This window comes from Choloepus didactylus, chromosome 15, assembly GCF_015220235.1.
Source record: "Choloepus didactylus isolate mChoDid1 chromosome 15, mChoDid1.pri, whole genome shotgun sequence".
NCBI classification, from domain to species: domain Eukaryota; kingdom Metazoa; phylum Chordata; class Mammalia; order Pilosa; family Megalonychidae; genus Choloepus; species Choloepus didactylus.
In genome coordinates this window covers 35,206,505-35,222,513 of record NC_051321.1, presented here as the reverse complement: position 1 = coordinate 35,222,513, position 16,009 = coordinate 35,206,505, and the positions used below count along the sequence as shown (strand labels likewise).

The following is a 16,009-nucleotide window of genomic DNA, read 5'->3' as shown; positions in this document are numbered from 1 at the left end:
TTCCCTGAATGAAATTTCCCCATTTCCTTCAGTCACTTTTTAAAGAATATATATTCCAGACCCAGAAGGTCCTTCTCTGGGACACACTGCAGTTTTTGACGAGTTTGCCTTTTCCCATTCCAATCACCTTTCATCTGGTTCCTAGAAGGAGAACAATCTCTTATATAAAGAGTTGAGACTTCATTAGTGGGTCTTATGATTGATTCATTCACTGTGACAGAAAACAGGAACCTTCTTCGCGAACTTGGATGCCTAGACCATGCCTTATTAGTGGCCCCCAGTGCTTCCTGTGTAATACCTGACCTACCTTAGTCCTGAGTTCACCTGGGACCTGAGTATGGAGGTACCCGTTCAGAGATTTCAAATCTCCCCAGCCCTGATGGCAATTCTAAGACAATGAGAATTCCCGGGCTCCTAACCGATCAAAAAATTTGCTGGCATCACCCTACTCCTGAGACCACAGTCCAAAATGCCCATCAGTTGGCTTGAATGGGGTACTTACTTGCTCTATATCCTTTTCCTGGTTCCTCCTGATAGAAACGATTACAGATTCCCCTGGTCCCAGAGCTTTCCATGCATATTTGAGCCAATATGGCTTCAGGCTCAAGCAAGGAATTAGCAGACTGAGGACACAGAGTCTAGCCCCAGAGGCTTATAAAAGAGAGAAGGAGACACTGAAGGCTGAAATCACTTCCTAACATTTCCTTTCATTCTTTTCTGCATAGTCTGCTGCACCCAAACCACACCCTTCCTGTGAGACCCCCATGCAGAACCTCTTTTATTTAGCAGTAACAGAGCAGAGCACTGGGTGCTGCACTGCACGTGTACCTGACAGGGTCCCTGCCTGGCAGCCTACAGTCCAAGATGGCACCGCACAGGGCCAGAGTCATGGAAGTCTAGAACAGGAGTGTATGAAATTTAGATTTGTTAAAGGCTTTGTTTCACCTATATGCTCTAATTTGATTCTCATAATAACCCCATCTGACAGATAAAGAAACTGAGGTTTAGCTCACACAAATTAATGAATCAAGCCTTCTGATTCCAGCTTCACTGTACTTCTAATTGCATGACATTATCCCTGACTCAATCTCAGTAGGTGTTACCAAATTCCTCTTCAGCACACCTGTGGAGTGAAATTTTCTTTGTCCCTGTCCCTCTCCTACATTCTCAACAAAGCCAATACGGTGACAAGGTAAGGTATGGAACAGCATATGGAAACACAGCATATCAATAGCTGATGAGAGTCACTTCAGTCACTCTTTTTTTTTTTTTTTTTTAACTGTAAGAGCTGACAACTTTATTTCTGTTTTCCACAATACAAATGAAAATTACTTTTTTTTGTCCCACTACTCCCCTCCAAAACTACGCTCTCTTTGATAGGAAGGGGGAGCAAGTCTTCCTTGTCATGCTGTTAGAAAACACCCAGAGTCACAGCACCGTATCTCCTGGTGAAGTAGAACAGGTAATAAAAAACTAATTCAAAGAGGGTTCCCTCTATCCTTATCTGTCTGGTCGGGTCATTCCTGGCCGAGTGGGTACCATCATGGGACGGGCAGGAGGTCTCATCATTGGGGGTCCAGGCATCATTGGCATGTGACCTCCCATGGGCGGCCTCATTCCAGGAGCAGGTCCCACTGGCATCATCCCAGGAGGAGGAGGGCCCATCATTGGCATCATGGGAGGGCCCCCCATACGGGGTGCTGGCATCATACCAGGGCGAGGAGGGCCCGGGAGACTGGGGGGAGGTGGGATCATCGCCCCTGCAGGAGGAGGAGCAGAAAATGGAGTAGGAGGTATCTTTCCCTGTTGAAATGCAGCCGTTGTTTTGTTAATCAGGCTCTGCGCCTGCTCTTCCATCCATTTCTGATAGTAGTCTTTCACATTCTCTTTGTGTTTCCTACCACTGCAGTGTGTCTTTCTTACAGATGGAGAGTCATGGGTGAGGTATGTATCGCAGTAGTCACAATAAAACTTGGGCATGTTGCTCTGCAGGCCGTTGACCTCTCGGTCACTTCAGTCACTCTTAAGGACAAGGCCAAGGTATGGCTGGGTTCAAATAACAGGGGAGCAATTCTGGAAGCAGGGACATAGAGATGAGATAAATAGGCTTGAAAGCCTTTGGTTGGTGGGGAAATGAGTTCATAAGAATGATGCCACCCTTTAACTACCATCTCCTCATATTTCAGGGTTTTGCTTTTATGCCATTCTTATGTCTTCTTATCATAATCTTCGCAAATGTCTTGTCAACATACTATCTCAAAAATCTGAGAAGACTGCTTTTGAAGAACGTGCTCAGGAGAGCCGTTGTTTCCCTCCTGTTCCCCAGCTCGAGTTCTGAGTCGAGGAAAAGGAAGACAATGGACAATTAGGAACATCTACCATATGTCAGGAAATTTACATGGATTAATTCCTTCCCTGCTCTCCAAATGAGAGGTTTTACAGATGAGCAAACTGAGACTCATAGAGATTATGTAACTTGCCCAAGGACACACAACCAGCAAGTGGCAGAGCAGGGAGACACCTAAGCCTGTTAAACTAAAGCATTTGGTTGATTCCTCCACTGGAAGACACTGTCTTCCTAAAACTGGGCAGGTCAGGTGGCTCAGCCACAAGCTCTTCTGTTCCAGAGGACCCCAGCCTGTCACAAACACGGCTGAGGAGTTAGCCCCAATACCAGAAATGGATTAGCAGCTCATTGCTGAATGGCAGCAGGAGCAGGAATTAAACCTAGGATGAGAATTTTAAGCCTCAGAAATTAAACCTAGGATGAGAATTTCAGAGTGGGAAGGGACCTCACCAATCATACAGAAACATTTGAATTCTGCAGATGAGGAAACCAAGGCCAAGGGAAGTTAAGCATTTGTGCAGGCCAAACAATTAGTTAGTGGGGAAGTTGGGACCAGAATCTGGTCTCCTGCTTAGGGGGGGGACCAGGAATTCAGCACACCAGTCATGAACTACCGGGATGTGGAGAGAGCACTTATATAGGTAGAGTTAGGAAGAAAGAAAAGTAGAAGCAATGCACATGTAGGCAGAAAAAAGAGCCAGTATTTGAACCAAGACTGAAAATACAGATCTAGGGTGGGCTAAAGAGACTCAGTAAGTGACTTCCCAGATTGTGTTTTGTTTCCATTGCACATACAGTTGGAAGCCAAATGCAAGCCACCAAGGTTGCAGTGAAACAGCGAACAATTATAGCACAAATACTTGTGGGCAGCTGTGGGAGTACAAGCCACCTGCTCCAAGTTTGCAGCTTTGTTAAACTTGGTAAACATGAAAAATGGAATGGGAACGCTCCCAGTCTGTACAGCATCCCATACCCTTCCTGGGAGGCCTCGCTCGGGGAACTGGGCTGGCCTTGGCCTTGACCAGACCATTCTCACTGTGGCCTGGAGCTGCTTTCTGTTGGTAGAGATCAGTGTCAGTTGTCTCCAGTAGGGCTCAAGGGAGATAGGAAGTATCACAGAATCATATATTTATGGAGTTTGAAGGGACCATTGAGCCCCCATAATATAACTTGTCTTCTCATGTTCATATGAGGAAACTGAGATCCAGAGAGGTAGTGTGTCCAAAGTTATTTATTTAGGGGCAGAATTGACTTGATCTCTGAATTTTTGATCCTTAGTCCACTGCTACTTCCTCTAAACCCCACTAGGTTTCTAGATGATGACAAGCAGAGAGCCATAGCATTGCAGAGTATTGGTAACGGAAGGGACATAGTTCTCAACTTGAGTGTTTTTTGTGGTCAAATTGTTGAGGGGACACTATTGGCATTTAGTGGATAGGGGCCAAAGATGCTAACCAGCTTGAAATGTGCCGGATAATCCTACATGATGAAGAACTGTCTTGCCCAAATACCAAGTGTGTCCCTGTTAAGAAATATTTTGTCCACCATTTCACTTTACATTTGAGGAATCTCAACCTAGAGATAGGGAGGGGTTTGACCAGGGTCCCAGAGGGAGTCAGCAGTGCTCTCACTGTAGACCATTGTTTGTCCTAATGCAGCCCACTGAGTCCTTGAGTGAGTTAGTAGTGACTCCGGCTCCCTCCCCCTCAACTCTGGCTGCACTTTCTCCTGAAGCTTTTTACAGGTCAGCACTTACTTGGACTTCAGGCCCTCCTGTCCATAGGGCTGCAGCAGATACTGGTGTACCAGCTTGTCCCTGAGAGTTCCAGCCAGTTTGATTTTCTTTCTTGATCGGTGCAGGTTGATGATAAAAAGGGTAATGGATCCACGAACATAGTTGTGGCTGAGACCCAGAGGGAGTGAAATGGAAAAGATAGAAGCAAAGTGATCAGTTAGATGCTCCTAAATAATTTATGTACAGATTGCACAAAGCAGGACTATGCCAGAAAAGGGAACTTATTTTATGGTTCTTGGCCACCATAGACCTTCAAAGACAGGAAGGCCTTGTTATTACGGTTTCTTGCAAAGAAGATACCCACTTTCCACTTCTTTTGTTTTGTTTAAATTTATTGTAATGATTTTAGAAAACATAATTGTATATTTTTCTGAATATGGCAATAAATCATGCTGATTACAAAGAAAAACAGAAAAAATATGGAGAAACACAAAGAAAAGGAAAACTCTCCATAATGCTAGAAACTTGAGATAGCCGCTGATAACACTTTGGTAAACACCCTTCCTTTCAGTAGTGTTTAGTTTATTAATTTGACAAATATTTATTGACTACTTTGACATACATATATATTACTCAGTTTTTATGTAATTAGGATCATCCTGTTGGCACAGCTTTTTTCACTTAATGGACATCTTAGACATGGTCTCATTTTACTAGATATTCTTCCACTTGTAGAAGAATGCTAAATTCTCCAGTCATAGGAATGTACCATAATTTATTTAACTAATCCTCTACTTTGGGGGACTTATGTTGTTTCCAGTTTTTTGCCATTACAAATTACGTGGTGAAGGACTTCAATGTACATGCACTTTGGGTACATCATGATTAATTCTGATGAAGTCCTAGAAGTTGGAATCATTAGGTCAAAGAGAATGCACATTGTATTATTGCTCACCAGATTTTCTGGTTTGTTCCCAGTGGTGCCCCTACTTGTGGGAAGATTTTGTATCCTTGCTCTGTTGCACATGACTTGCTTTGGCCAATGAAATGTGGGTGGCTGTGTTAACCCCCACTGGGCTGAAGCTTTAAGAGTCATCCCATGGTTCCCCCTCTCTCTTTCCCTCTGCCAGGAGACTGACAATGTTTTTGATAGAGGCTGCTCTGAATCCTGGAATGAAGACCATGCAGACAGAGCTAGAGCCAAGCCATGATGGATACATTTTCTTATTTGAAAGTCATGAAGACTTTGGGGCCCTTCCTTGTGACAACATAACCTCACCTATCCTGACTGATACACACTTATTTTTAAATAATTAATTTATTTTTTTAAATTCTGGTAGAATATACATAACATGAAAATCATTTTAACATGATACACACTTTTTGACAAATGTTAACTTTCCCAAAAAGCTTGTACCAGTTTTCTCCCATTTGTGCCCATTTGCTCATGCCCTTAAGAATACTGGGTATTAATCTTTCACTGTCAACTTGAGAGGTGGAAATGAGATTACAGTGTATTAATTTGCATTTTAAAAAATTCATTTTGAGGTTCCCCATTTTTTCATTTGCCTGTTTGTCATTTTCATTTTTTCTTTTGTGAACTGCCTGTTCATGTCCTTTGCCCATTTTTCTGTTGATCTGTATTAAAGATAGCAATCCTTTGTTTGCACATATATTGCAAAATTTTGGCCAGTTTTGTTTGACCATTTCAATTTGTTTACATTGTCTACTTATGTATAAAAGTAAAAAAAATTGATGTGAAATTTATTGAGCTTCTTTTTGATTTCTGCTTTTGATGTTTTAACTACCCCACAATTATAAAACTATTCACTATTTTGGATCTTTTTAAACTAGCACAAGATGTTCAGAAGGCTGGAAGAACTACATGCCTATATGCAAGAGCCTTTCAGCATCAAAACTATAATGATTTCCTTCTCTCTCTCAGGAAAAATAAGACTGTTTCTAAGGGGTCCCTTAGGGCCCCATCTGGATGGGTTAAAGAGAGGAAACAGAAAAAATGACCTGGCCCCGCCTTCAAAAGAGGAGTTCAGAGAACTCCTAAGTCAACCTTGCCCAGGGGAAAACATCATTCTTCAGCAGCAATTGTACCCTTCAGCTTTGGGGTCACTCACCTCTGCTTCCAAAGGTGCTAAGTAACCCTTGAGTGACCAAGGGCAGGTCACTATAATGACTTGGAATTTTTCTTTTTAGTACAGTTTCCAGGGCTCATTCCTGGAGATGCAACTGATTTAATAAATTTGGGATGGGGCCTGGGAATATGTATTTTAAAAAAATCTTTCCAGGGATATTTGGCAGATGTGTTTGGGTTTGGGAACCACTTGCCTGGAGCAATCCATTATGGTTATGAGAAGAACTCCCAAAGTATATTCTGCTGACTGTGCATCAGATGATTTTTCTTGCATCAGAAGGAGGGCACATTATTGAGTCCTAGGCTTTTTGGATGCCTGCATTTATGTTCTGATAAGTTATTAAATGACTCTCCTATCTGATTCCACCTCCTCCAGTCCCTTTTCTCAACCCCCTGCAGCATGTGACTAGCTTTTCCAGCCAAATGATTTCGGTCAGAAGAGAATTCCAATTTATTTGAGGAGGCTTATGTCATGAGAACTCTGAAGAAATGCTGGTAGCCTGTCTCAACTAAAGAACACTGACTATATTCGATTGGTGGGCTTTAAGCTCTGCTTAGCTAGGTGCAAGCTTGAGGCAGACCCCATTAACCACAGGTACTCCAAACTTCTGAGTGTGAACAGGAGTAGCCACGGATGGGCACCCATTTTGCTAGAACACAGTAAACCCTTTTGCTAACTACCATCAAGCAATTGTCTTAAAGTCCAGCAGTGGAGGAGGAGAAAGCCATGTGCTTGCATTTATGAGTTTCTCCTCTGCAGAGCTGGGGCAGAACGAGCCCTCTGACACTGCAGAGGAGAAGGGTGGGATGTGGGGAAGTGGTGGGTGGGAGGGAGACCTGAAGTCATAGCATGCTGCAGGGAAAGCTGTCTTTTCAAGCTGCTTGGCAATGGTCTGATTCCCCTTTACATAGTTCCCCTGGGGGAGGCAAATCAGTACTGCAAGGCTGTTCAGGGTCCAGCTTGCAGAAGCTCTCACAGAACTCAGGGAGCCTCTTCAGGTAGTAATTGGCTTGAAGGCTGCCTCTGCCATCCCTCTCCTTGCCTTGACTGATGGGCAAGGACACTAAGTAGAGGCTCCTTGGCTGCAAAGACACGTTCCTGGCTGGGGAATGCTGCTCCAACTTGAAAGTACTGTGTTGAGAATCCATATTCCTGAGGAATACATATTTTCTACCAGCAAAAAAATGATCTTGGAAGAGTATCTGTTCCCTAAAAAGATGGGGTCTGAAGGCTTGGCCTGCAGACAGTTGCTGACTTTCTGATGTTGACAAGTCCAGGTGGCTTTTGGTTTTCTTAGCGTACTTTTATGGGGAGAAGGTATCTGGGTAGAACATCTGTCATGGTATCTGCCTCACTCATGGTGAGACTTTTTCATAAGCAGAGAATCTGGAGTTCATCTTTTCTGCCTGTTTTTTTCCTATGATATCTCTGTGTTGCCATGGAAGGAGGAGGAAGTGAGTCAGGGAAGGGAGGCTGGAATTGGAATATCCTAGATGTAAGAGGTGGAAGATATCATATGGGAAGGTGCATCTTGATTTCCAGATAGAAAACAGTCTCTGTTCTAGAAATGTCTCCAGTGAAGCTGGGAGACTGGGAAGGAAAGGGAGGGTGATGCTTTGGAATCTATGGACATTCCTAATGAAAGTCAATGTGCTTGAAAACTGGGTTGGTCCATTGTCTCCAAATCTAATTCAAAGATTTTGGGTTCGGTAAAAGTCAGGCCATGTTTTGCCAAACATTTTTCCCCTTAATTTCAAAGCCCCTGTGTATTTTAAGGGAAATATAATCCACATGTTTCTGATTCATTTACACTTAACTCATCACAATATTGTTTTGTAAGAGCCATTTGATGTCCAAGAAGCCTCAGGAACCTTTTTTTTTATAAGTCCTTAAAAAAACTTCTTCTGAAAAACAGGAAGTCATGTTTTGCCAATAGTAAATGAACTTGAACCCCAAAATGGTTCAATTTTGCTTCAACATCCACCAGGTTCCAATTGGTTCTGAATTTGGCTAAGGGGCTCAGCTCCTCCCCAGAAACATACATTTTCTCAGCAGAATGGTTTATAAAAAAGTTTCCCAGTCAAAACTTGTTTGTTCTCTGAAGAAGATCTAGGGTGAGAGCTACCATTCTGCCAATCTCCTAATTTGTTAACTCTAAAACACAAAGCAGAAAGGCACCTATTGGCGTTGGTATGAGTATCATGAGAAATGATTTTTCTCCTAAATCAGTCATGAGACAACTCTCCACTAAATCACAAAGGACCCACAATGCAAGAGGCTGCCATGAGACAAGGAGTTGCAGGACTATCTGTCAGGGAGATTATAGAAGGGATTCCTGCAGTGAATAGGAAATTGGGTAAGTGACCTCTAAGGGCTCGTTGCAAATATAGAATTCTTTGTATCATTAATATTCTTTGCAATAGAGGTGATACTGTAGAACCTTCATGATTCAACAAGATAATACAAATATTTGGCACAGTGCTTGGCAAATAGCAGGTGTTCAATAGATACTGGGGTGCAGGAGTTGTTTTAGTAGACACCTTCTTTGTTGTTCTAGTAAGTTCAGACTTTCTCAACAATCCCTGTTTTAATCAAGGACATATATTTTCAGAGTATCATTCAAGGTTGATTAGCATGAAGTGAAGATATCCATTATGGGGCAAATTTTGTGGTGCTGGCCTTGTTGGCCACAAATAAACTAAGTGCGTGAGTAGTGCTTCTTTCTGATGGTTGTGGAGGTTGTGGGGGCACAGACAGGGCATGTGGCTTCCTTGTCCCTACCTCTCTGGGGGCATCTAATACCTGCTGAACTGGAGGAGACCCTCAGTCAGCTCAGTGCAACCATTATGGGCTTTCTTTTGGATCTACTAAGAACAAAAGACCTTATGTCCTATTGTTGTCATTAGGGTCACATGTGGAATAAGTTAAAGTCTTTTTTCTTTTTTTTTTTTTTTCACTAGGGAGAGGGAGGGGCAGGACCGACAGAAGCACAGCGGCACTATTTCCCCACAGAGGTTCTAGAAGGACTCCCCATAGAAAGTAGAGAAGAGCTGGTGATGTAGAGAGAGGAGTCTTGAACCCTGATGCTTTCTGTAACTTGTTTGAGGTCTCAAGCTAGTGAATGGAAGAACTCAACCACTTCATCATACCACCTCCTCCTGGCTGATGTGGTGATATCAAAAGGGAAGAGAGCTATAACTATCAATCAACATAACGTCTTGATGCCTTATTTCTGCATTCATTCATTCATCAAACATTTATAGAGGCCTTTTTCGTGCCAGTCATTATATTAGACACCAAGAATACAAAAACGAATGAGATACGGGTCCTGAGTTCATGCTATACTCAGAATATCAACGGCAACTTCCCATAAGAGCATCGAAAAGGATTGGGGGGAATTTGGAACCAGGCTATATGGGGGCCCTCAGTGAAGACACCAAGGTTCTGTTTAGCCCAAGGCTACAGAAAATGTTCCCCTGGGTCCTCAGACCAGTAATATAAAGGCCACAGACTGATGTGATTTCCAACAAGGACAGAAGGTGCCAAGAGTTGCTTTTCTCTCCTGAGCTGGGGTCCACCTTTTGGGTGGTTACCTCAGGCCAGGGCAGAGACAAGGAATACAATGTTTCCTTGTGTGGTGATCAGATAACTCCAGGCCAAGGCCATAAAGCAGTCACTCTCTGTCAGGTATTGGACTGAGCTTCCTGTTGAGCAAAAAGGATGTTGAAATCCTTCTGGCCTCTGCCCAAACCAGCCTCCCTTCATCCACAATAGGCACTTGTGTCTACAGACAAGACAACTGGCCCCCTGATCCCCCTCTACTCAAAGTGATTCTTTGAAAAATCTTATCATGATAAATTAATTGGCTTGGCTCCTCTCTCATCAAGGAAGGCAAAGGAGCGTCTGCTGTAACCTGACCACTCAGAGCTCTTTGTGCTACCTACTCCCCTTGATCAGCCCCTGATGGGCCCCCGGCTGAATGAAGACCTGGCAAGAGGCACTTACTTACCTCACCCCCACCCCCATCCCACCCCACCCCACCCCACATTTTTTCTGCATTAAGAGAAAGAGTTCTCTTTTCCAGGACAGCTTATTCTGCCTCTTAAACAGGAAGTGATGTAACAAAGCCTTATTTGGTCAAATGGGTTTTGCTCTAGGTCTGTTTTAGATTTTTACCTTATGGTCCTCATGTTTTAAAAATATTTTATCTGCCATACTTTAATTATTTACTGAAATTAATTTTCCTGTTTGTTTTAAAGGCAGCTCTAATGATGATCAGTTCAAAAAGAGAGGAATCCCATGTTACCACACTGAGGTGTTACAAGTCCAGCCCCAAGGAAAAGAAGCCCAGATTTTGTTTAGTGTCTTAACACTTAAACTGGGTGAGAAGATTTTTGAAATACTGAAAATGGCTGTAAAGCTGGCATAACCACCTTTGGGCATTCCTTAGTTCTGGGATCCCTTGCTGGGGATGCACTGGTCTAGGGCTAGGTTTCTAGAGGTGTAGCTCTCCATCATGTGGTGGGTCATAGCCTCAGAAATGTAGACTCATTTCCTCAAGCTCTGCTGGTGAATCATATGACTAGGTTTTGTACCCTCCACCTTGTAAAGCCTCATGGACATTATATTGATGGCAGAGGGAAAACACTAAATAAAAATTTGTTGGACGAATAAATAAATGAACAAATGAACAAATAAGTCACGCATTTTATAAACCTTTTATGAATACCCTGTAAGTATGAGAAGGGTTTGCTTGGAGCAAAGGCTAATTTATCATAGATCATTTGAAACCCTGAGAAGAGCAGGTACAGTGACTCTGGAGGCAGTTTTCGGCTAAGGAAGATTAGTGAACACAGATAAGTCTTGAAGGGATCTTAAGTAGAATTCTAAAGGGTTGGAATCCTGAAGCCCCTCGGGGGTGGTCTTTCGGTGACACGTCTCTGAAGACTTACTTGCGGTGGTTCGTGCAGTGAGCATAAATCCTTAGTTTGTCCCGGATCACTCGGCCTGGCCGCGGCTTCCGCTGGAGCCCAGCCACATGGACGGCCAAGACTTTGGGGCCAATCAGGCGCTTGTAAAGGAGAGAGAGCCAGTAGTCCTGAGGAGAAGAGAGGAGGAGCGTCAGAGCGAGCACACGTCCAGGTGCTCTGAGCAACACAGACAGACAGACACAGGCCAGAAGGCACGTCTCGCCAGGAGTGGAGAACTGCCAGCCACGAGTCCCTCACCCTGTAAGCAGGGTCACCCCCATTAAGTGCTCACGCTGGATTGACAATGAAGCCCACACTGTCTGAAGTGGCCATTTCATTGACTAAAGGGGGACGCATAAGTGGGGGGGACGCATAAGTGGGGGAGACCCAGAGCAGCGTATGAACAAATGAATCAAAGTTTTTCATATCTGACTACCAGTTGGGGCCTTAACTTTTCAACTTTATTTTCCTACAACTTTACTTTTACACTGGTTTATGACATTCCATTATAGAACAGAAGATTTCAAATCCTTAGGATTGTTCTCAATATGAGAAACCAAAATGTCTTCCAAATGTTATCATTAAGGTCTACTAGCGTGGTGGAGGGAGATGAAGCTTTTCCAGGCAGGATCTCAGAGTTCTCAAGTCCAGAGCCAGAAACGCAAATGGAAAAACGTTTGCAAAGCATTGTGCTGCTTCTTGGCTATCCTCAGTAATTCTAAAGTAAAAAGAAAAATTTTTAAATAAAAAAGTTGATGCTTTTAATTATTCCAGGGTCCATTTGTAACTGATCAACAACTACGCAATCTGTAACCCACATATTTATCTAAACTTACAAAAGCCCATCCACCAACTGCTGAATTGTATTTGCTAATATCATGTTTTGCATTTGTATTTGATACAAATATAAAATTTGCATTTGTATTAATAAGATCTTAAACCACCTATTATGAGGTAAAGACTTCAGTATTTATAACTCACCATGTGAACCAGGGTTTCCTAATAGGTCCTGAATATGTCCAGGGGCTTCCCCTAGCCTCCCATCTGCCCATCCTGGAATTCAGTGAATGTACTATTTAGTGCATAGTATCCAAAATCTTAAGGACATCAACTCTGTTTTTCCAGCCTTCATCCTTCCAGTCTCATGATGATTTTTGTTTCTTAAAACGCATTCGTCTATAACATTAACTGCTTAAAAATGTCTAACTAACTGTATACACGAGAACAAAGTGTCAATGCCTCTTTGCCATCAGAGCAGTCCCAAATCTGCCCGATTGGAGGGCTCCAAAGCCTTGCTCAATCATTTACCTTAATTAACTTTAAATGGTCTTAGGATGACTGTGAAATACGGTCTTCTAATATTTACAAAGATAAATATTTAATCATGGACAAACATATAGATGCAAACTATCTCACTGGTTTAATTTGCTTTAATTACAATTTCTATGTTTTTATTGATTATTATTTTGTGAAGTGACTATCACATCATGCGTATTTCCAGTGGGATGTCCACCTTTTTTTTTTACTGATTTGTAACATATTTTCTAATATTAGTGCTAAAAATCCTTTGGAATGTAGATGGTGCAAATATTCTGTTTGTAGTTTGTCTTTCATCACTTTTTATGATTTCTTTGACATGGAGACTTTAAAAAAATTTTATAGGAAAGTATATCAATCTTTTTCTTTTGATTTTTTTCTTTTTCTTTTATTCTTAGAAAGTCCTTCCTCACATAAGGATCAGATTTTTCACTTATATTTCTTCTTGTTCTTTTATATTATTATTTTTTAAAATTTAACCTTTTAATGCATTGGAAAATCTTTTGGTGTATAGTACTAACAATTTTTTTTTCTAAGTACTTTAGTAGTTGTGGCATCATATAGTGAATAACCTATCCACTTACCACAGAGCCCATCTTTACCACATAATGAATTATATATAAAATTATATATAATAAATTATATATTAAATTATATATAATAAATTATATATTTTTCTATTTTATGTATTATGTATATCATAATATATTGGTGAGAAATACATATAATTCTGTGCCTGGACTGTTTATTCTCTTCCACTGAAGTCTCCATTTTTGTAGCAATTCCATATCATTTTTTTTTTTTTTTGATTATAAATCTATACTTTTATTAAGACAGAAACTGACAGTATGATATGAAGTTCACATTTAAACAAAGTTTTCACAGAAATCTAACACATGCCTAAAAAGTTTACAATACAGTTCTAGCTGCAGGTCTAGATGGTGTCAAGAACAGATAGATCTTATGAATCAAGACAAAGCATTTGGATATCAGTTAATTCTTGGGATTTTTTTTTTTTAATGTGAGTTTCTTTGTTTGAAGTGAACCACTGCCCCAGTGTGAAAGTTTAATTTCTCCTGAGACCAGAGCTATTGAAGTCATTGAACCCTTGAACTGATCCAATGAAATTTGTGCTGTCAGTGACTGAACCCTGCCACTGATGGTTTCAGAAGTCAAAGTTCAAAAAGCAGAGAGGCTCTATGAATTTTCCACCCTTAGAACATGGGCTTTTCCTCTTCTCCCGTCTCCTATACCACTCTCTTCCCCTTCCCCAAATCCTCAGCCAGTGGCGTGGATGGACAAGCTGATGTATAGAACTTAATCAGAAAAGAAAGGGTCTTTTCGTCAATTTCAAGAATTAGCACCTCAAAGACAGAATGATCTGCCTGTGTATATGCTCCAATAAAAGACTTTCCCTCCTTTGCCTCCAAATGGCAGCTTTGGTAAATTACTAACTGGCTTAGTCCTTTATGGGAGACAGCATTTAAAGTCAGGCAGGGAACACCTTGGCTTATAGGTTTTAGGCATTCACAGCTTTGAAACAGTCTCTCACCGTCCTCATTTATGTTGCTAATGACATTTTTTGAAAAGGTAAAATATTCTGGACACAGAACTGAATCATTAGTTACTTGTTTTTTCCATTGCTTCACCATTTCCCCAATCAGGCCCCAAATTTCAAAAAAAAAAAAAAAAAAGATTCTATCCATCTCCCTTCTTCCTCCCCACCCCCACCCCAAATAATACACCAGTAACAGCCAAAACTACACACATGCTACGCTGTAAAAATGCAGAGTTAACATTATTGGGAAGAAGGCTGTGGGTTGTGGAGATGCTCTTTGAAGATCTACAGTATCTTTTTGCTCTCCCACACGCCACTCTGCAAGTTCTGTCCTTCATAGAAGGCCCTTTGCTTTCCTCAGCAAAGTGCAGAATGGGTTGCCTTGAAACACTTATCCCCTCTTCCCCTCCACTGGGATGGGTGTGCAAACTAAACAGCACCTAACGGCTTTAAAAGCACTTGGGCTGCTGCAGGGCACAGAAACTATACTGGCTCTTCAAAGGACATCTTCTCAAGCCACCTCTATGGTGTCAAGACAAGTAGAACTCCTTCCCCTCCCCCACTTTAAACCCACAGTCAGAAGTGACAGGGGCTGGTACTCAGTTGAGTTAATTCTTGTCATCTTTTTTGTCATCATCCTCTGAGGGATAGGAATGCCACGTCAGCCTTTCCTCATAGAAGGATATGACAACCTGTGGGCACTTGACATTGGCTTCCTTGGCAGGGACCACCAGATCAGCCTCATCAGAGTTTTTCCATTTCATCAGGAACATGAGTTCTCCACTGGAGTCTGTAGCTCCAATAATCCGCTCCGGCTCCAAACCCCGGGCAAAGCCTCGTGGCTTTTCTGACTCTTCTTTCTTCTTCTTTGGTTTACTCTCCTCTCCTTTATCTTCAGAATCAGAGTCAGCTTTGCGCTTGCCTCCCTCTGACTTATCTGTCTCATGTGCTGTTTTCTGTGACTGCAGGAACTCAGCAATGAGATCAGGGCAATCCAGGTTCCTTCTGGCTCCCATGTGTTGTCCTCATCTGAGAAACCCTTCCACTTCAGGAGGTACTCCATTTTGCCCTTTACCACTCGACGGTCGAGAACTTTTTCCACCACATATTCCTCTTCCTCTTCCTCTAGCACCTCCTCCACTTTCTTCTTGTTTTGTTTTTTCCCCATAGTGCCCGCCAGCTTTCTGGTGTAAAGGGTGACGCTGCTCAGAGCAGCGCCCAAGAGCCCGAGGGGAATTGGTGCTGCGCTACTGGCGCGTCCTGTCCGGCCAGCGGGGAAATGGTGCCCAGAAAAGCAGCGAACCGGGTGGCCGCGGACAAACCCCTCACTGAGGCGGCGTACCGCAGGCCCAGGCCAACCTCCATATCATTTTAACTATTGTAATTTATATTTTAAACTCTAGAGGTTCAATGCCATTTTATTATAATTCTTTCTTTGTTCAAACTTTCCTTAATTAATCATATCCATTTATTTTTTCAAATAAAATTTGAAATCATTTTCTCGTAGTGTTTATTGTTGCAGAGAAGTTTGAAGCTAGCATGATTTTTGTTCTATATGTAGATAGCCTATTTGTTTGTATTTCAGTTTTTGTTTTCTTCCAGGATGCTTATGGGAGTCATGCTTTATCCTTGATATTTGAACTTTTACCAGGAATGTAAAATGAGGTTGTATCCATATGGTTTTTTAAATCAATATATTATTTAATTTGTTAGTTTTTTAAAAGTGGCATCATGCTGTATGTAATTTTCTGTGATTTTACTTTTTAAAAAATATGTTTCTAAGATTCATCTAGGTTGTTTTTTTATACTTATAGTTCATTCATTTTCAATGTTGTATTTTACTTCATTGTGTGACTATACCACAATTTATTCATCTAGTCTTCTGCTAATAGATATTTGGGTTATACCCAGTTTTTTCCTGGCTTTGTCAAT

General features: G+C 41.8%; 2 protein-coding genes and 1 pseudogene across 2 annotated transcripts in view; all 3 read right to left on the bottom strand.

Annotated features, from left to right (window-relative positions):
• Positions 1-16,009, bottom strand: part of HPSE2 (heparanase 2 (inactive)) — an 859,688-nt gene that overhangs the window by 27,109 nt on the left and 816,570 nt on the right. Inside the window, exons 10-11 of the mRNA XM_037805037.1 lie at positions 11,185-11,330; positions 4,104-4,250 (exon numbers count right to left, since the gene is read on the bottom strand). Coding sequence (XP_037660965.1) covers positions 4,104-4,250; positions 11,185-11,330 — 293 coding nt within the window. The remainder of the gene's footprint in view (positions 1-4,103; positions 4,251-11,184; positions 11,331-16,009) is intronic.
• On the bottom strand, positions 1,271-2,002 carry LOC119510628 (U1 small nuclear ribonucleoprotein C-like). The gene has a single exon (XM_037805038.1). It carries the CDS (start codon positions 1,978-1,980, stop codon positions 1,501-1,503), a length of 480 nt encoding a protein of 159 aa, XP_037660966.1. The 5' UTR covers positions 1,981-2,002; the 3' UTR covers positions 1,271-1,500.
• LOC119510626 lies at positions 14,324-15,324 on the bottom strand (annotated as a pseudogene).

Excerpts from the sequence above, each read along its gene's own strand:
- LOC119510628 (XM_037805038.1), bottom strand. The coding sequence starts at position 1,980 with ATGCCCAAGTTTTATTGTGACTACTGCGATACATACCTCACCCATGAC.